The 21041-nt window shown below is 39.8% G+C and overlaps 1 protein-coding gene across 7 annotated transcripts in view; it reads left to right on the top strand.

The window, feature by feature from the left end:
* KLHL3 (kelch like family member 3) overlaps window positions 1-20507 on the top strand; it is a 45118-nt gene extending 24611 nt beyond the window's left edge. For 6 of the 7 annotated variants that reach the window (XM_028718105.2, XM_077924544.1, XM_028718107.2 and 3 more), the window contains 11 exons: window positions 488-650; window positions 2647-2756; window positions 4933-5049; window positions 6219-6368; window positions 7784-7901; window positions 8737-8934; window positions 9590-9727; window positions 11246-11374; window positions 11900-12040; window positions 13325-13468; window positions 14511-20507. In XM_028718105.2, the coding sequence (XP_028573938.2) occupies window positions 488-650; window positions 2647-2756; window positions 4933-5049; window positions 6219-6368; window positions 7784-7901; window positions 8737-8934; window positions 9590-9727; window positions 11246-11374; window positions 11900-12040; window positions 13325-13468; window positions 14511-14539 (1437 nt within the window). In that variant the 3' untranslated portion in view covers window positions 14540-20507. The remainder of the gene's footprint in view (window positions 1-487; window positions 651-2646; window positions 2757-4932; window positions 5050-6218; window positions 6369-7783; window positions 7902-8736; window positions 8935-9589; window positions 9728-11245; window positions 11375-11899; window positions 12041-13324; window positions 13469-14510) is intronic. The other variant, XM_028718104.2, reaches the window with a different exon arrangement.
* Window positions 20508-21041: the final 534 nt, after the last annotated feature.

Raw genomic sequence — 21041 nt, 5'->3', positions numbered from 1 at the left:
CCGTGCACACTTACAGTGTGGTATAAAAACAACAAATGGGGGACGTGGCCTGAACATAGTGGTAAAATCAAAATGCTGTGAAGAATGAGGTAATGAGCAATGATTTATTCAGTGGGGGATAATTTCAAAAATGCAGAAGTAAAAATAGCACAGTGTATTCTAGCTTCTTTTTTAAGAACACCACCTACTCCATATACTAATCTTTATGAGAAATCCTGTAATTTTAGGTGGATTTGCTATGACGTACATATCAGAACTATTAATTCTGTCCCACATCTTCATCCTCTTTGAAGGGAAAGGGAGATATCAAAAAGGATGACTGCCTGCATGAGATCTCTCTTTTTGGTCATGTGTAGTCTGTCCTCTGACTCCGAAATGGCTTCGTTGTCTCTTCCTCAACTGTGCTGTAGCAAGTTGCAACAGAATATTTATCCAAGAAGGCGAAGTATAGTGCTCATTCTCTGCCATTTTGTCCTCTGCCTTTCAGGTTTTGTTACCAGCAGCCAGCCTATTGCAGCTAATGGATGTTCGACAAAACTGTTGTGACTTTCTTCAATCTCAGCTCCATCCCACGAATTGCCTTGGTATTCGCGCCTTTGCAGATGTGCATACTTGCACTGAACTGTTGCAACAGGCTAACGCCTATGCAGGTGAACAAACACGCCTCCAAGTTGTCTCTTGTTTTGAAATATTGATGCCTGGAGGACAATTTCCTGCTTGCTTCCTCATAAGCAAAGAATGAGGGAGGAGGCAGAGAAGCAGATGATTGAATCTACGTAAAAGGGTAGAAATACTTAGAATTTTTGTCATTTTCAAAATCAGCTGCTGGTTCCAGTTTTGTACTGAGATGCAACGACATTTTCTATGTTACTAAAGCCATAGTTTGATGTACCTGCTCATCCTGGACTTTATACTGCCTTTGGTAGCATCCATGATGGATACAGGAGGACTGCACCAGCAATGTTATGTGTCGCCTACCCTCTATTATTTGGAAATGTTACTGATTTTCAAAATGTTACTGATTTTCACAATATGAATCGGATCTATGCCCAGTGGGCAAGACAGAAATACAGAGCCCAGGAACATCTTTTGGCTGTCTGTTAAATTTTTGATAGCCTTCAGATAAAGTGTTTCCAACACATAGGCTTAAAATTCCTTACAGTGAAGCAGGATCTTGCACTCTGAGACGTTAGACCTACTTTCAGTTAGCCGCCTTCACAGTGACATTTGCAGTTGTGCTTAGAAACACAGTGATTAGAAAATGGCAGGTGTTAAATAAGATAGCCACTTAATGCAGCACCAGAAATAGATGAAATGAGTAACTGCAAAAGAGGGAACAGGAGAAGACAGTCATTTAAAATTTTCATATGCTAATGTATATGTACAGATGCAAATTTAGAAATAATTACTATAATTTAAATAGAAATACAGTGTATTTCTTCATAACGAGGAAGATGGTGACAAATGTTCCTGCTCTGCATCCAGGCACCAACAATTGATGGGCAACTTCAAGGTCTCGCCATTCTCTTTTATTTAAATCAGACTTGTACCAGACCATCCTTCAAATAAAGGACTGTCCTCTGACAACATTTCAGTTATAAGACAGGCCTCTAGGAAGTAGTACAAATATGGCCACCCTAGAATCAAATTACTTGCAAATCCAGATGAAACCTTTTCAGTCACTTGCTTGCAGCATAATAAGCAAAGGAGAAACTGGTGTCTGGGACAAATGGCTCACTCTTCAAGGTTTGATTTTTAGAATTGTTTAATCTTTAACCAGGCAAGTATTGCGTTCAGTTTAGATCTGGCTGTTAGGTAATTATAAGAGCTGCTTTTGTTGTTTTATTGGCCTTCATGAGCCCTTTTACTTCAGCATCATATGTAATGTTAATGAAAAGTCGTTCAAAAAATGCTATCCAAGTGCTTTGGCTATACATTAACTGGGTCAAACAAAATATCTGCATGTTAAAAGTGAGTAAGAGGGAGCAGATGAGGTCACTTACTAGGAAAAAAGAATCGCCTTTGAAAAAGTGACTTAAAGTAAATGACATGGGCCTCATAAGTGTAAGTTTCTGCCTTTGCAAAATTATTATCGCACTCCTACATTTCTACCCTAAAGGGTGGCCTGTAGACCAGTGTATTGTGCATGGTTTGGCTGAGATTTGTTTTTGCAAGGGCCACCTGCTGGCAAATACAGGGATGACATTTCAATAGCTAATAGAGAACTCCACCTCTGTAGCAGGCAGCTTCCCAGGCTATTATAGGCAACTCTGATTGCTTCTGCCCATAGGAAAGCTGCTTTATACTGAACCAGGGCCACTGATCCATATAACAGAATTGCAAACACTTATGACAGCAGTGTTTCAGACAGGAGTGACCTTTGGCAAGCAATGTATGTGCGCTACCCCAAGGTATGGGCTTGTTGTTTTTGAATACAGAGATTCATGTGCACAACAGCAGACTGTGCTTATCACTGTGGCTGTGGAGTTGTCCCTCTTTCCTTGCTTGTGGTAATTTTGTGCAGGCTATGTCATTCTTCTTATTATTTCACAACATAAAATTGCAATATAATTTACTGCTTCTACTAGTCCCTTCTTTAGACTCATTGTAACCTTCATTTTCTCAACTTTTGGTTGTTTTGAACAGAGCAGCATTTTCCTGAGGTGATGCTTGGTGAAGAATTCCTTAGCCTTAGCCTAGACCAAGTTTGCAGTTTGATATCAAGTGACAAGCTAACCGTTTCATCAGAAGAAAAGGTTTGGCCCGCTGCACAGTCTGTGATGCAGAAATATAACAACATTGCAGTGTTTTCAGCAAAAGAATGACAAAATATATGGGCACTAGAAGCAGATAGTCCCCAATATTTCCAGTAATAGACACATTTTAATAACATTTAAGGTGGCGCTTCATTGGGAGAACCATGTGTATCTAGAGCAACAGTGGAGAACCTGTGGCCTCCAGATGTTGTTGGACTATGTCTCCTGTTGACCACTGGCTGTGCTGGCTGGGGCTGATGGGAATCCAGCAGTATCTGGAGGTTCCTGGTTTAGAAACTGCTGTCTTGGATCAAGACAGTCAAACAAGTATGCTGAACCACCTGTCACTCAGGGGTCTATAGGAAAAAGCATTTTAAGCATAGTTAAATAAACTTTATGTGATTACTTAAACTTTCTGATACAGTGGTACCTCAGGCTACAAACAGTTCAGGTTACAGATTCCGCTAACCCGGAAGTAGTACCTCGGGTTAAGGACTTTACCTCAGGATGAGAACAGAAATCGCACAGCGGCAGCAGCAGCAGCAGAACGCCCCATTAGCTAAAGTGGTACCTCAGGCTAAGAACGGTTTCAGGTTAAGAATGGACCTCCAGAACACATTAAGTTCGTAACCAGAGGTACCACTGTATTGATCACTCTTATTTGGAGGTAAGCAATGAGGGCTGCTGTATACATTGGCCCCTTCCCACATGCTAAATGGCTTAGTCCTATCCCACATAAGAATGTTTAGTGGCTTAGTTTTACATCCCAGCCACAGACTGTGTTTTGTTTTATTTCCAATAAACCACAGTCATTTATATTGGTTACTGTCAGGGAACAAGTCTTGTATAGACACACAAGATGTCTTACAGTGAACTGTGTTGTATTAGCATGCTACTATACAGACAGATAAAAGCTTCAGTGTCAGAAGTAAAATAAAAATAAAAGTTTCTTTCCTTCCAGTCTATTTTTAATGATTTCGGAAATAGTTTTAAATGTTTATTTTATTATTTCACTTGCACACTGATCTCTTTTCAAAGAGCTTGCATATGGTTTCCAGGCAGGTTACAGTTCAGCAGGACTGAATCACCTGCCTTTAGTATAACTCTGGTGCAAGTGCAAAACAGCAAACTGAGCAATAGTTTAAAATAAAGTGAGTATGGTACTTCTTAAAAATAAAATAAAAATCTGTCCCTTTAATAGCTTGTTCCAAATTAAATTTGCCCCATGATATATTAGCTTTAATTTGTACATATTTGTGATTAAAAGCTTCTGCTTCTTGTGGTCAAGAGCAAAGGTGGAATTCTGGAAAGGGTAAAATGTGTAAATTAAAGGAATGTGATATCTGGTAACCCAGCAAGGTTATGACTGTTGTACCCTAAGGAAAGATTTGATGCAGATGAAGTCACAGAGCACCTAAATGCAGCTAAGTATCTTGTGCAGTGGGGAAAGGAAGGACAGTTCTTCAGCAGCCACTAATTAAGTTGAAGGGGTGAGACGACACACAGGTCAAAGTTCCCAATTCTAAAACAGAGTTAAATGAGCAATTAATTAACCTTCTGTAGATAGTACAGCAAGCTGAATAGAATGCAATTAGCGCCACTTTAAATTTAATGCCCCGTCCCTAATTTACATTGGCCAGATGATACGGTTTTTTAAAAGTGCCAACACATTTATGTGCACAAATGCCATCACCACTTAAGTCCAAAAGTCCCAGCTGGCCTATGTGTTCCATTACATAGTAAGTCATCAGAACATCCTTTCTCTTGAATGTTCCTTCTCATGCCCATGAGTATCATAAATGTTTTCAGTTGGAAGGTTCATGTCATGAAAGACTCCCGTTGAAACACATATTTCAAGTTGTTGGGCATTGGACTGAGCTCAACAAAAAACAGCATTTAAGTTGTGCAGTACTTATATTCATGGCATTAGCTAGTCTTTGTGGTCGGGATTGTACAGTAGACATTTAATACAAAGTTTGTTGGTCATACAATCACAATAAAATAAGCCAGTTTTGATTCTTTTTAAATCCATCTTTTTATCATATCTTCTTGCTTTTGAAAATACCTTTAGTTGGTTTTTCCAAACCTATTTCAATACTTGCTGAACCTCTGCTTGAGGTTGGATTTAACGGTTTATGTCCCTTTTTAAAGACAGGTGTTTTATTGCTCTTTCCAGGTGTTTGAAGCTGTCATTTCTTGGATAAATTATGAGAAAGAGTCTCGCTTGGCACACATGGCTAAGTTGATGGAACATGTCCGCCTCCCTCTCTTGCCCAGAGATTACCTTGTACAGGTTAGTGTTCTTCTAATATCTACAGCACTAAAAGTTTAATAATACACGCTTGGGCTGCTTGTTTGTGGCTTGCCATCAATCAAAAGAACCTTGGATAGCCTTCATAATTATGTGTGTGCCATCCTAGCAGATAAACATGTTCTGAATCTCCTTTTCACTTGAAGGTTCTGCTGGGCAGAGAATGAGAGCTAACCTTGTCCATAAAAACTGGTGCAGTGTAAAGCTGTCACTTTTGTGTCCTGATAATATAGAAATTTGGGATATTTGTCTTTAGCAGGTACATTGTTGAGCTTGCTTCACTGATAGATCAAGTGGGGAAGCACTGGAGAAAAGTACTGCCAGTTTATGCGAAGATGGCCATTCTCTTTGTTTAGTATCTACATGCGCACTATAGTTATTTCCAAGCTTTTCTTTTCACAGAACTGTGGTTTTTTTTCTTTTAAAAAATGATTCCAAATTTTTAAAAAGAACCTGGGGATTGGAGCTGCTGACACACAAGCATGCATATCTCCTTGTCGTTTCATTACTGTCGGTTTCTGAAGTTGTGTGAATGTTTTGATTCCTTAAATTACTACGTCTGGAACTGCTAGTGCAAATTAATCTTAGTCACAGTTCAATTATGCAGCTGAACATTCAAAACACAGCCTTTTGCATTGTTGACTTCTAAAGGAGAAGGAGCCCTATGCATTTGTGAAACTCTGTCTTTTCTGGATTGTGACTTGAGCCCCAAACATGTGAGGTTTTGGATTGCTGCCACTGTGTGGGGTGTGTGGGGTGTGTGTGTGTGTGTGTGTGTGTGTGTGTGTGTTATATCTCAAAGCTTTGGTCTCCCAAGTTATAGGATCTCATAGTTCCTTGTCTTCTGGAGCTTGTATTAAGTAGTGTTGTAAATATTTTAAGATGGGATTGCTGTAGTTATGCACTAATCAAAACATTTATACTAAGCTTGCACAGTTTAACAGAACACAAGCATTACTGCACAGTTGAAGTAGATAATATTGTAGTGAGTGAAATAGGGGAATGGGATAATGATGTGGAAGAAGCAGTTTGGGGTTTTATTTCTGCTGCTGCACTGAAATCATGAATGAGCATTACAGCGGCCTGCTAATGACACTTTTTAAGAAGTCTGATAATAGCCATTGTACTAATATCTTTGTTGGTGTCTTCAGACAGTTGAAGAAGAAGCTTTAATCAAGAACAATAACACATGTAAAGATTTCCTTATTGAGGCCATGAAATACCACTTGCTTCCTCTGGATCAACGGCAGTTGATAAAGAATCCTAGAACAAAACCAAGGACCCCAGTCAGTCTGCCAAAGGTAAGCTATTTTTTTCTTGCTGAAATACCCAAGATGATGGTCACATGCCCCCTTTACATGGATGGCCATATGCACAGTGGTTAGAATTGCATGGTCATTCCCCCTTGAAGGAGGATTGGGTGTATGCACACATATCTGCACACAGTGTTCATTGCCCTTTTGCACACATGAATGTCCATTAAATTGTCAGCATGTTGGAAAGAGACTTCGCACTTTGACATGGGTAAATGGTTCAACTTTGCTGAAGTTCCTATAGGTGGTAATGGTGGTACATGTTTTGTTTTTGTTTTTTGACTGGGGCATATGTGAATCAACCCATGGAAGAAGTTTATTAGCAAACCAACAGTCCTCTTACACCATTGCTAGAATAATTTCTTACCAAACAGAGAAATGTTGCGGTTTCATGTTTTGACAACTACTGCTACTCCTATTCTAGTTTTTCTATTAAAGCTGATTCAGAACCCGTTGCAATCAGCCACTGTTCCATAAACTTGGCTCTGCCACACTACTGCATGGAGAAATGCCAGTCAGAGGCAAAAAGGGAAAGTTTGCTCTGTTGTTGTGTGTTGTTATATCCCAGATGGTGTTGGGATGTTGGGTTAAAGTGGTGCCCAAAGCAAACAGCCAGTAAAGGAGCACTATGGTTTTAGTATGTGCATGTGTTTTGAAAACTTTGCCATTTTGAATGCAGCTAGGTTTATGCACACATACACTGTGTGTGTGTGTGTGTGTGTGTGTGTGTGTGTACGTGTACAGTGTTTTTTTGCCTGTGGGGACGCAAGGTTATGCATACGCCTAAACATTTTATGGATCTAAGTTTGTCCTCATTAAGGGGCAGTATTTCAATATGAGTAGGAAAATGAGAGTACCCCTAAACATTTTTCAAGGAAAAAAGCACTGTGTATGTATATATAATCTAAGCAAACACAGAGCCATTAAATGCTTGTTCAAGTAATTCCCCCTCCCCCTCATTATCATGGGAATTATAATCTCCCTTTGTTGAAACTAGTCTCTCTTGATACTAAGCACCACCAGCGTTTTCATTGTTCTTAGAATTTTCATATCATTGCTAGGCTGTTATCACATGCTTTTATTAAAATGTAGCTCTTCTGGGATCTGAACTAATTACCTTTTGCAAAGGAAGCTAGATAATCTGTGAAAGCTAGAGTACATAGGCTTTGCCCAAAGGCTTCAATCAGTATTTTATCCAATAATGTATTGACTACACTTCCAAGTTCAATATCATTCAAATGCCAACTTCTCATGCATCTGAAGTAAACTCTGCTTTTTTTTCTTGGGTAAGTTCTCACATAGCTGATAGTGTCCTATTGCCATTGAAGGCCCCAAATAAGATCAAGGATTTCTGTTTGCTGTTGAAAATGCTCTGATGATAACTTTTCTCCCTTCCTACCAAGGTAATGATGGTGGTTGGTGGCCAAGCACCTAAAGCCATTCGGAGTGTAGAGTGTTATGATTTTGAGGAGGAGCGATGGGATCAAGTTGCTGAACTTCCTTCTCGGAGATGTAGAGCAGGTAAATATTTTCCCTATTAAAAAGAAATAGCCTCAGTCATAATCACAAAAATTATTTAGGACGGATTTTATATATTCAGTTGAATTTTAGGCTATACAGTAAAACATTAGAGTTTGCCCTTCTCTGTTAACAGAGCCAGGCTCTCTTCCATTTCAGTTGGTTTTTAGGCCTGGTTTTGGCATGGAACATACCTCTGTCACCCTGTATGATGGCCTTTGTCGGGAGAGAGACAGGGGGAGTGCAACCCCATTGATTCTGCTTGGTCTCTCGGCAGCTTTTGCTATGTTAGTTGGCAGGCAGTTATGCTTGTTTTGATAGAACAATCTCCTCAGCTCTCTGTTGAATTCCACCCAATAATAACAGTCTCATGTACTTCAGCAGCCAGCAAGAGCCATTTCACATATCAATACTTTTGTGTAAGCTGAACATACATAGCATGAGTGCAACAAACGTGATGTCAGATATTGTGCTCTATTCCCCTTGTTTGAGCGTACATTTGTTGGCAAACCCAGCCTTTTTTATGTAATGTATGAAATAGTGAAATGCTTCACTATGGTAATGGTGCCATATGAAGCCATAACATTTGAAAGCTTGCTTTTCTCATGGATCATTGAATAGAGAGATTCCATGCCAATGCCAGGCTTACCCTCTCATAGACTTGATTCACGAAACAAGCAGCATTCAAACTTTACAGGTTCCATATGTAGTTGTTACCATACTGGAATATTGCTTGGTGACCTTCCTGAAGTTCTGGTAGGAAAAAGAGAAAGAAAATAATTGTCCTATAGGCGTGACCTGCCTTCCATTTTTCTGTCTCCCAATTTGTTTTTAACAGGGGTGGTATTCATGGCAGGCAAAGTCTATGCTGTGGGAGGTTTTAATGGCTCTTTACGAGTCCGAACAGTAGATGTATATGATGGAGTGAAAGACTTGTGGACATCAATAGCCAGCATGCAAGAAAGACGAAGCACTTTAGGGGCAGCTGTGCTAAATGAACTCCTCTATGCTGTTGGTGGATTTGATGGAAGCACAGGTAGATTGCTAAACAAACAAAACTGGGTGAATGCTGTTCATATCTTCGCTCTTAAACACTTTACAAGAACTGTAGAACTTCCTTTGAATTCAGTGCTCCTGATGCTACATTTCAAATCTTCTTCTTTATATGTGTGATTATTTGACTGTTTGATTATTTGATTGTTGTTAGCCGCCCTGAGCCCGGCTTCGGCTGGGGAGGGTGGGATATAAATAAAATTTATTATTATTATTATTATTATTATTATTATTATTATTATTATTATAAAACAACAAAACAAAAACCTTTGTTACAACCTGTTTTATTATGTCTGGCGTAGTTTTCTGCAGTGGATGGAAAAAATTATTGGGTGGGTTGCACTTCCCAGTCATTTTTTCAGTGCATGGTTGTTGAATAATCACAAGTGATGAGAACTGGGGTGGTATTTTGAGATACAGATTCTCAGTGTAAAATTATTAGTATTGGGTTTAGTGTCCAGTTCCTGATCCTGAAGTAGTCTCAACCTGCTTCCTTTCCCCTTTTTGTCTTGGAAAGATTAAGACAAAAGTATTGCCTGGAAAAATTAAGTCAGGATGGTAACTGTGACAAAGGAGGGATTTTACTCTGCTAAATTAAGGATGTAGAAAACTTGCCTTAATATTATTTTCAAAAATAGGTCTTGCATCTGTGGAAGCATATAACTATAAGACCAATGAGTGGTTTTTTGTGGCACCTATGAACACAAGAAGAAGCAGCGTTGGAGTTGGGGTCGTGGAAGGTAAAAGCAAACTGCTGTATTGGCCGCAGCAGCACAGTTAAGTGTGATAGCCTAGCAGCAAGCACTTTTTTAAAGACAAAAAATTAAGGCAGTTAACATTGTCGGACTACACTGTGTGTTCCACAAATCACTCTCCCATCTTGAATGGGAACAGGCTTGAGTACACTAGTGATTGAGACACACTTAGTTGTTAAGTTGTGGGGTCCCCCCCCTTCTCTACTGCGTTGGGAAGTTTATCTTAGTGTTTTGTCATCTGGCCTGGCAGGTATCAAGGCACTGGGAGGAGGGACAAAACCTAGTCTGTCTAGTCTGCACTGATGCCGAGTATGCCTCACCCATAAAATCACTGAATTCTGTAAGTTTCAGCAATGTCAATCTCACAGTTCTGCCTAGGTCCTAAACCAGGAGTCAGGAATATTTTTCGGCCCAATGCCAAGCACCACATTCTTATGGACTATCTTGGGGGGGTTGTATGCTACTGGTAGGTTGGGCAATAGATGTGACCCTTACCTTTCCAGATTTTTCTCCTTACACCCCCATATCTCTCCATCCAGGCAAGCAAGAGGCATTGTCACAGTTTAAGGAAAAATTCCACCTTGACAAATGCATTTTGAGTGGGTGCAGAGTAGGGCTAGCAGCAGATGTCACCTAGGAAGAGTCCTGAGGGCCATTTAGGGTCCTTGAGTCCCTGGACCCCAGATTCCCCCGCTCCTGCCTTACACTGGTTTTCCATGTGCCACTCGATATGATCCGCCAACCAGAGTGGCTGTGGAAACCCAGATGGGTGGGGTATAAATAATAAAATTGTTATTATTCACAATACAAAATTTAATGAACTGAGTGAGAGCTACTTCATTACACTCAGTGTGAAGAGAACTGGAAGGACTATCAATGGCTTTTTCCGTGGCTCTGTGTCTCCATCTTGTGGGAAGTAGATGTTTCACATCTTCTGAAACTGGGAGATGTGCAAGGTGTGTCAGGAATTTGGGAATTTTTCATACTCTGTAAGTTCTGACAATGATTTTAAACCTCCTTTTTTCTATGCCCTCAGAGAAGTCATCCCAACTATCCTTACCTAAGTATTTCCCCTGCTAAATGGTTTTCTATATTTCACTGTGGAAGCTTGGTATGACACTTTCCCTATTTCCAGGGGTTTTTTGTTGGATTTTTAAATACGGATGGCCGAAAAGGTCTTCTCCCCAAATGAAACTTTGGTAGAAACAGCAGGGTTTTAAAGAGATTTGCACTGGATCAGGGAGAAGTACATTTTCACCCGTTTTGTAACATGGCAAATAATGGAACAACCTTCTGCAGCGAACTGTCCTTGAGAACATCTCACTTAGCAAGTGTTTGTTGATCTGAGCATTTGCTATACATGATGAAGGTCAACTGAAACATGTTATACGTACAGGTATTTATCAAGCTAGTAGGCGGCTATCACAAAAGGATTGTGTAATTGACATGGTACAAATGATCAATGATGAAATGTTCTGAAGTGCTAATATTGCCAACTGCTCCTGTTGATGTTCAGTGCTGCATATTCATTTTTTCTAGGTAAACTCTATGCTGTTGGTGGTTACGATGGAGCATCACGTCAGTGCCTTAGTACTGTAGAACAGTATAATCCAGCTACAAATGAGTGGGCATATGTGTCGGATATGAGTACTCGCCGCAGTGGTGCAGGTACCTTACTGTGCTGTTTTTCCTCCTTGTGTAGTTGTCACAGCTAAATCCCTGAGCAGTACCTAAGTTTGTTACAAGAGCTCTTGAAAATAGTACCATGTATGTTGCCCCTTTCCTGGCAATGTGTGATAAGACTAATGATACGGTATTGTCATACTGTTCTGAAATGCTAGGCCTGTAATCGTAGTATAAAGGCAGGCCTGTGTAGGATTGGGGGCAGGCCAGGCACACTTGCTCCAGGCCTCGGAGGGCTAAGCTGGCTGTGGGGGCCCACCAGGGACCGGCTACTTTTCTGTTTGTGTTTATAACTTTATTCTAACAAGACATCTGCCTCGGGTCTTAGGCATTCTCTGCAAAGGCCTTTATAAGGGTACGAACTGTCTTTCTGCGAGGGATCCCAGTGTTGGGACATGTGAGGAAAACTCCTACATTGAATATTTAGCTCACTTTTATGATGGGGTTGTTGAATGAAACAGCCGCTTAGGAGTAACTTATGCTCTGAGTTGCTGTCCTCTTGTTTTGCAGGTGTTGGTGTACTTAGTGGACAGCTGTATGCTACTGGGGGACATGATGGCCCTTTGGTGAGGAAAAGTGTGGAAGTATATGATCCTGGAACAAATACATGGAAACAAGTGGCAGATATGAATATGTGTAGAAGAAATGCAGGTATTTATTTTGTAATTTCCTGCAAGCAACCACAGCACACTTATATATATTGCCCTTCAGGTATAAGCAACCTTTCAAAGAAGCTTACAGTAATACTGAAGCAAAAACCTCAGTTTTATAAGCTGTATCTTGCTGTTCTAGGTATTTAAAATTACATCTCCATACTTTATAAGCCAGGAAGTCTTGAAGGTGCGTGTGTTTTATGCATCTGTGTCTGTAGTGAGTAACAAGGAATATGGAATTTAGCAGAGGGAGTTTATGAATTCCAGAACCTCTGTTCTCTTTACAAGAACATTTTTCTTGCTCTCGTGACTTCACAGAGAGCATTCAAGTATGGAACAGATTTTGTCATCAGAAAGCATAGAAATAAAAGGGTATTTCATTTATTTCATACAACCTCCAGTGGTCAGTGGTCTTTTATACCCTGCACAGCTCCTAATCCCCTATCCTCGCTGTTCCTGCTGCCCAGTCCTTGAATTGTGCCCAGTGCTTTAAACAGGGTTGCAAATGGAGCCAATTTGGTTCATTTTTCATTTGTTACAAAGCAGATTCCAACAGGAAAAGGTATTTGTTATCTATATGCCAGTCGCTAGCTGCTTTGTAATTTCTGTGAAACAAGAAAAATCAGTGTAGTTCTTAAATCAGTGGTTAAAATGAGGGCTGTTTTAAAAAAGTTCATTCTGCCATCTTGTTTCAAAATGGTGTACAATTGTATCCAAACATAGATGGAAACCTCCTTGATCTCAGGAACAGTCACGCAAAATTTGGTTACGATATCTAAAGAGATGTCCAAATACATAATAAATTCGGGGATGCTTTTTTCCAGATGTCCTCTTGGTGCTATCTCCAAATATCCCTCATGTTATTTTCCGCAAATCCCTTTTGATACTGGAGTGTTCTGGGGAAGGGAAATGGCAACTGCCTGTACTCAGGTGACAGAAAAGACAAAGTAACCCCCTATCCCCACTAAACCCCCTCATTGATGTGAATGTGATAACATTGAACAAATTATGTGCTTATTAACAAAAATGAATACTTCTATTTTTTTGCACATTCCTAAATATTATAAAAATACCTCTCACCTTGCCACAAGAACAGCTTATGAAAATTAATGATATATTATTTCTGAGTACAATTAGAGTGCACAATTTCAGTGTCAATGGTTCATACTTTATTTGGGGCTTCCTGAAGGATCTGGAGTGAATCCAGCCTGAATGCTAGAGTTCCTTCTCCCGTCATGCCACAACCATGTAAACTTAAAATAACACATTTTTTCCTCCATAGGTGTGTGTTCAGTGAACGGTCTTCTCTATGTGGTTGGAGGAGATGATGGCTCTTGCAATTTGGCATCTGTAGAATACTATAATCCTGTCACTGATAAATGGACATTATTACCAACAAACATGAGCACTGGAAGAAGTTATGCAGGTAAGCAGTACATTGAACCAGGTGGAAGCAGAAGGATGGGCTGGATGAATCCGCATTTTTCAAATCTCTGCTGTGATTCTTGGCAGGGTTAGCAACACTTTTTCCTGGTAGAGAAATTCCACTCCTAAAAGGAACCTGGGCCTTTAACGTGCTACTGCTTGGCATGCAGAAATCCAACAGATGGTATTTCCCTATCTCTGATGTTCATCTGGCAAAGATGCATCTGTTTAAATTCTACCTGCTGTGTGGCCATTACAGGCAAGAGAGTCTCTGGTCAGAAAAGAGTCAGTACCCCAAGTGTATCTTGAGCTTTCTATAAGTCCCAGTGTAGGTAAAAGGTTACTCCAAAAATCATCTGTATGGTGGCCCAGCTACACCCCTATCTGGACAGGAACAGCCTAACTGCTGCTGTGTATGCTCTGGTAACCTCTAGGTTATATTATTGCAACATGTTATACATAGGACTGGCTCTGAAGATGGTTTGGAAACTTTAACTAGCACAGGATTTGGCGACCGGGTTGCTCACAGGGGCAAGACAGTTTCAGCATACTACACCAATTCTGGCCTGACTCCACTGGCTGCCAATTGGTTTCCAGGCCTAGTTTTGCTGAATTTGACATTTAAAGCCTTAAATGGCACAGTACCAAAATCCCTCAAGGACTGCCTCTCTCCATATGAACCTCCCAGACTCTAAGATCATCCTCTGAGGCCCTTCTTTGTGTGCCTCCTCCACAAGAGGTCTGGAGAGTGGCAACAAGAGAATGGGCCTTTTCATCAGTGGCTCCCCATTTGTGGAATGTTCTCCCCAGGGAGGCTTGCCTGGTGCCTTCATTATATACCTATAGGTGGCAGGTAAAAATGTTTCTCTTCAACTGAGCCTTGGGCTGATTGTGCTGTGGGAGGGGGGATTATTGGTTTCTTTTTCTTATTTTTACTATGTATTTTGTGGTTTTGTGTAATTTTATGTTGTGAACCACCCTGAGATCTGTGGATCAAGGGCGGTATATAAATTTAATGCATTGTGTACCTTCTTCCCTTGTAGGTGTAGCTGTGATCCATAAACCATTGTGACACATGTTCAAGTGACTGCAAAGACAAGAAATAATGACCATCTTGCTTGGTGGGTTTTGGAAGATGCTGAAATCTGACTCTTAACTGCCACACTAATATTGCACTCCTAGCATGACAAGTATGTGCTAAGACCATCAACCTCTGCTCAGCAATGGGCAGTGCAGCAACGTGAAAAGTCTTGCTGTGAACATGTTCCAGAAATGAGGTGTTGCTTGTTTTTCTTGGTGCAATCTGCTGTTTTATGTACAGCCAAGACTTGAGTTTGAACTGAATTTCTCAAGAGCAAGGAAATGTATCTCTATGGCATGTAACCAGGAGAAAGGGTATTTTGGAATACTTCACTACTGAAGTAGCATATACACTATAATATGTTCTATTTACTTACCAAACCTTTTAGACAAATCTACTACTGAGACTGGAATTTTTGAAACAACCCTCGAAAGGAAACCAGACCTGAATAAATAAGACTGGGAGCTCTAGCTCATATGGTATATTGCCCCCATCATATGTACATACACTAGTTGACTACTGTAAATGTGTTATTTAGGACACTGGATGTGTACATTGTATGAATTTTATCCTAGATGTAGAACTGCAATTTTCAAACCTATTTTGTATATGTGGTCGGATGAGCCAAGCAGCGTCTTTCTCTAGGGTAAAAGCATACGTGAACTACCCAAAGACTAGTAACCGCACTAAAATGTAAGGTTCTAGAGGCGGGCTGGTGGTGGTGGGGAAGGTATTTCAAAATTAATTCTGACCACAGTTGACATTGAAAGGGGTGGGGAGTCATAACATAGTGTCGCCTTGACTATTGCCAACAATTCAGAAAACCCTGCTTTTTAAAGGGCATCTGGGTACCATGGAAGAGTATTTTAAATTCATCAACTATGGATGTCATCAGATTTCCAGGGTGGTGGTGGGATTCAGTAGTGGATTCCAGGGTTACAGCCAGGTTTGGAGAGCTGCATCCAGCACAGTGACTTGTAGGATGATATTGTACATGGATGATATTGTCATGAGCAAATGGGACTTCTGAATAACAAACTGGGTGGTCAGCCTTCTATCCAGAATAATAATCTAGTAAATGCTAGCCAAGTTTAGATTAGAACTTCACCCATCCCTATATACCTCTTGCATTTGGCCAAATACCACAAGTTGCCCAAGATTTAAAAACCTTTAAGTGTCTTATGCTTCCATCATGTAGTTGGTTAAGGCTGCAGTGCTGTGCATAATCACCTTGGAGTAAGCTCTGTTGAACTCAGTGGAGCTTACTTTTGAGTAGACATGTATAGGATTGCACGGTAATTCTTCCAGCCATTTTCCCTAACTGCTGACCTTTCAAATATTCACTTTGTTTTCCTTATTATAGCTGTGTACTGAAGTTACTCAAACTTTTAAGCATTTAGTCCAAAAGGGAGAGAGAAGTGATTTGGGAGAAATAAGGAAAGCTGGGTCTAGCTAATTGGCTCAACTCAAATCTAAAAACCTCCAAGCTTCTGTTATGTTCACTGTCATCATCCAACTGAGAATTATTTTGTTCCTAGAAAGTTTGTGTTCTTGTAACTTCCAGCTCTTCTGGGATGTGTAATGCTAAGGAAAGCAGCCACAAAATATTAACAAGGAAGTATATCCTTCCTTTCTCTTCCAACCCCTTACTACGTGCATTTTAAAGGTGGTGTGTGTGTGTGTGTGTGTGTGTGTGTGTGTGTGTGTTTCCCGAAGAGCACTTAACTTATTTCTTATGTAGATAGACAGCTTTTTTATCACTTGCCAAATATCAAGAGTGAAGTAGAATATATAACTGAACTTGCTTTGAACAAGTGTTAATAAGGTAAGATTCTATTATTTTTGACAAGGGCTTTCATCCCTTAATTGGATATAAAAACAAGACAATTTCCTTAAAAGAGTGCTACATCTCATGATACCTTTTGTACTCTGGCACAGATACTATAGTACAAAATACACCTGAAGAATGCACATACAGGGTGCATAATCACTCTTCAAAACACAAGTGAGCCTGGTTGTTGCTTGCTCAACACTTCAGTATTTTAAAGAGGAACATGGCAGTTTCTACATGTGTTTCACCCTTTGTATTTCTGAGAATGCAGCCAGCAGCCAATGAATTGCTTCCAGGGTTGGGGTAGGAAATCTCTCTTCAGGACCTGTTTATGCATTATTCTTTCTGTGTGGAGGATATTAGTCTGCTACATATAGCCCCTGGTCTCTCTCTGTATGAGTTCTGGGCTGCAGCTTTGCTTTGAATGTCTTGAGAGCACTGTGGAGATTCTCCACAGGATAGCAGCAGTCTTTAGGGCCCCACAGCCCTATATCAACTTACCTGGGGTCAATCTCCATTGAATTCAGTAGAACTTACTTCTGAATAGACATGTAAAGGATTGCATTGTTCAATCACAATAGCAGATGTAGATCACTCAATAGGCAGAAGATTATTCCGTCAACCTCCACATGAAGAAATGCAATGTGTAAACCACTTAAGGCCATTTAAATACTATGAAATCTTGCCCTCTCATATTGGTTGAAGGATCATTTAAGCACTAAGAGTACACCCTTACCTCATTTGATGACTCAGTTGTCAGACACAGATGCACATGTACTGAACATGAATTGATTTTTCTGTTCCATTCACCACCAAAACTGTATGCCAGTCATATATATCCCTTGACAGGCAGTGAATTTTTGAGTTAACCTGATCTATGATTCATTCCGAAATGGCACCTATGTCCATATAACATCTGGAAAAATTATTTTAAAAAATGGTGTACTTAGTGTTCATAAATAGTCAGGACCATAAATGGCCTTGCTCTCAGTCACTTACCCTCTAGCAAATGGTATATGTCACTTCTGTGTGTAAACTTGCAGTTAGTGCAAGTCAAGTGACCTCATTTTCCAGCTATGCAATATTATTGCTACATAATAAACCAGCTGCAATAGTCCCTTTAAAGCGCATTTGAAATATCTCGCATTGTGTGTGCATTTTTAATATTTGTACTGTGCCGATAATCTGAGCCAGATCCTTTCAAAGGTTGCCTTTTTATAGGGCTTGAAAATAATAGCTTTAGAGCTTGCAAATTTTAATGCAGCTATTTTTGTAAGATAATTCTGAAGAGTTCTTGGATCTCCTTTGATTTTGGTGGCATTATGATTAGTGTCTAATCCTTACACCATGGGCCCAGTTCTCATCAGCCATTTGTGTATGGTGTCTTGTATATTTTTGCTTGAAAAAGGGAAAATCCTTTGGCTTCTCTTGATTTTATGAAAAGGACACTTCTGGACTTCATGTTAATTAACAGTGTATTGTTTCTTCCATGATTAGTAACATCATAAATTGCTGGATTTATAAGAAAACAATTGAATTCATTTTTTTGAACTTTGAGTTGTGATTCACTTTCTGTACTGTTGGGCTGGACAAACAGTGCACAAAGTATTTGTGTACTAATACTGCTGTATTTCTCTCTCTGTGTGTATGTCTTGCTCATACTTGAACATAATGTTCTGAAGCTAAATGTTAAAAGTCAGAATAATGGTAATAGGTTTGGTTGTCCTCTAACTCCTTTTACAGGTTTTCCTTGGACACTGTTCGGAGATACCCAAAATTCACAAATCTGTTTCTACAAATACTCTTTGATTAAAATGTTGGGCAATCTTTTATCCAGAAGCTGGCTTATCAGGTTGTGATGAGATGATAAGATGACCTTCCATAAGAGTTGTGTGTAGGCCCAAAACCTGGACGTATCCATGCTCTGCATGTGACGACAAATGCTTTGCAGACATCCTTTCCCAGAAACTCCCATCACAGAACTCCCACATGCACTTAAATTCTTAAAAAGTAATTTGGCATGACATCAAAGGGAAACTGCTAGTATGCCTGTGGTACCTCCCCCCCACATCTTTCTCATTTAAATTGCTTTTGTAGCATATCTTCAACCTGTTTTTCAGTCTCAAAAATTAAAGGAGTTTTCCAGACAGTCAGCTTTTGGATATAGCCAAAAGCATTATCTTTAGGGGTATTCAGCACTGCACTGTTTCTACAAAAATCTGAAATGAAGCTATTTTTATTGCCCCAGTCTTTTAGCACTGTTTGAATTTTGTGTGCAAGTTTGCCCGAGTAATTCATTTCAACTGGATCCTATTTTATATTTAACTGTGACTTGTGGCTAGCATTGCACAACTAAGCCACAAAAACCTGAAGTTTTACTTTTTGCACTATTTGTACACCAATGACTTAAAATACTCTGTTTTAGGAAGCTTATCAACCGAGCAGCTATATTTGTCCAAAAGCTTATTAGCTCATTCTCCCTATTAACTCATAGGACAAATAGATAGAATAATACAGTGTAATTAAAGTTGATTCACATTTGAAGCATCTGGAATGATATGAAATTTTGAATTTTCTTAAATGGCACTATTTAAATATAGCCATTCTGTTACATTGCCATGCCATTCATAGGTTTTATTTAATAGTAAAAGGGAATAGCCTGTCAACCCTGTAAGAATGGTAGCTTTGCCAAAATGTTCCATTGCTGAAAAATATAGTGGCGACATTTTATATGCAGTGTGAAACCATGGGTTGGTGTCATGTGTATGAGCAAGCTTAGCTTCAAGATATGTACATGTATTTCTCTCCTTGTTTGGCATAGTTTCTAAACTGACTTCCATAAACTGACTTCCCAGTCTCAAGACACAGCTTGACCCCGGTTTATGGGCAAACTGTAGCCCTGCTCACGTTTTATGTCTGAACAGGAAACGTCCACTCCTGTAGGAGACACAAGGTCACATGCTGTCCTGGCCCTTCTTGCTCAGTCTTTAGTCTTCCTGTGTTTATCAGGAGAGGTCCGAAAGGGGCTTTTATCAGCATTTCCTTGAATACAAATAGAAGCCCCCTCGTGGTTCCTGATTGCACAGAGGTTTCTACTTCTGCTCAAGTCAGCAGTGGTCAAAGGGTTCAGATAAACAGGAAGATCAGTAACAGAGAGGGTGGAGAAGATGCACACGGGGACACTGGGGAGTGTGGGGCATGCACAGCCCTGTGTCTCCTACATGGACGATGATTTCCTGTTCAGGGTTGGGCAAGACTTATGTTTGAAGCATATCCTAGTTTGCCATGTTTGGATACTATGACAACTGGAAGCCGGTAAGGGCGAAATCCCATTGGGTGAAGCTTTTCTGACAGTTGCTAGCCAGCTGCTAGTAAGACTGGCTGGAGATCCTGTCCAAGGCACTTGGTTCTGGCAGGGACTGTGCAGGCTTGGTGTTCCGGCACTCCCTCTACATACTGGGGCTGACCATGCAAGGGGAGGAGGGACCCTGCAAGCCCCAGGGATGGTTTTGCTCATGCACGCAATACCAAACTATGGTGGAATGAGCTCATTGTTTGATTAATATATTGTGGGCATAAGAATACAGTAAACCTTTTTTCATGAGATCCTAAATTATTTTATTTTCTTGTACAGTAGTGACAATGCTAAGAAGTTTAATTTGTAAATATATTGTATAAAATATGTTTTAAGGCTAACAGAAGATTGTAACAGCGTTCACCTTGAATGCACAGATTTTTTAAAAAAATAATAATAATAAAATAGACTGAGAAAATGTAGCTGTGATCCATATACAAATTAATTCAAAATGCTAATATTTCTTAGGTTTACAGCCCACTCCTGTGCACACTTATTCAAAAGCAAGTCCCACATTGTTCATTGGAACTTATTTGAAAGTAAGTGTATGTAGGATTGCAGCCTTCGTTAAGATCATTCTTCACATTACATCTATTGGTTAGTTCCTTATAATTGCTGGTTACTGCCATGGGACCAACTGGTTTGTGATGCAATTCTGTTTCTTTTCAGAAGCAAAACCTAGAATTTAAACTCCACAATAATGTTAACAACAAAAGGTCAAATCTGTTCTCAAGGACATTGAATTTGGGTGGAATAAAGTTGAGCAAATGAAATTGATCTTGTGTTTATTCTGATTCTGCCAATGTTTTGGAGTTACAGTGAATGGAAATGTAGGACCAAAATAATACAACCATAGAATTATTAATGATTCACTGTCAATAATCCTAATTATTTTCTGCATGTGTACACCAAGTCAAAACCTGCATGTATCTAAGCAGGCAATGGATAGTCACTTGAAAAAAATCCTGAGATTTTTGATGCACTGCTTATCACATGGCCTGGGCAAATTTATTTTACTTGGAAAGAAAAATCTGTTGAAGATTTTTGTTGTAGTTGACAAGCACAGGCCTGCTGTGCCCCTCTTTGTTAAATTTGTGTCTCGCTTTCCCATCAAATGGTGCTCAGATGGTGACCTGGATGTACGTGGTCACTAATATGAAGTATCACACAAGCTGTATAAAAGTGGTAGTTTGTCATGTAAATTGGTTACCAAGATGCATTTTTTCTCAGTACTGTCCTATGGTTCCAATTTTAGTTAGCTAAAATGCTGGTGTGCATGAACATGTTGCACAACCCAGGTCTTTCTC

This window comes from Podarcis muralis, chromosome 2 (assembly GCF_964188315.1).
Source record: "Podarcis muralis chromosome 2, rPodMur119.hap1.1, whole genome shotgun sequence".
NCBI lineage: Eukaryota > Metazoa > Chordata > Lepidosauria > Squamata > Lacertidae > Podarcis > Podarcis muralis.
The sequence above is the reverse complement of the archived record's forward strand: the minus strand, read 5'-3'. Positions and strand labels throughout refer to the sequence as shown.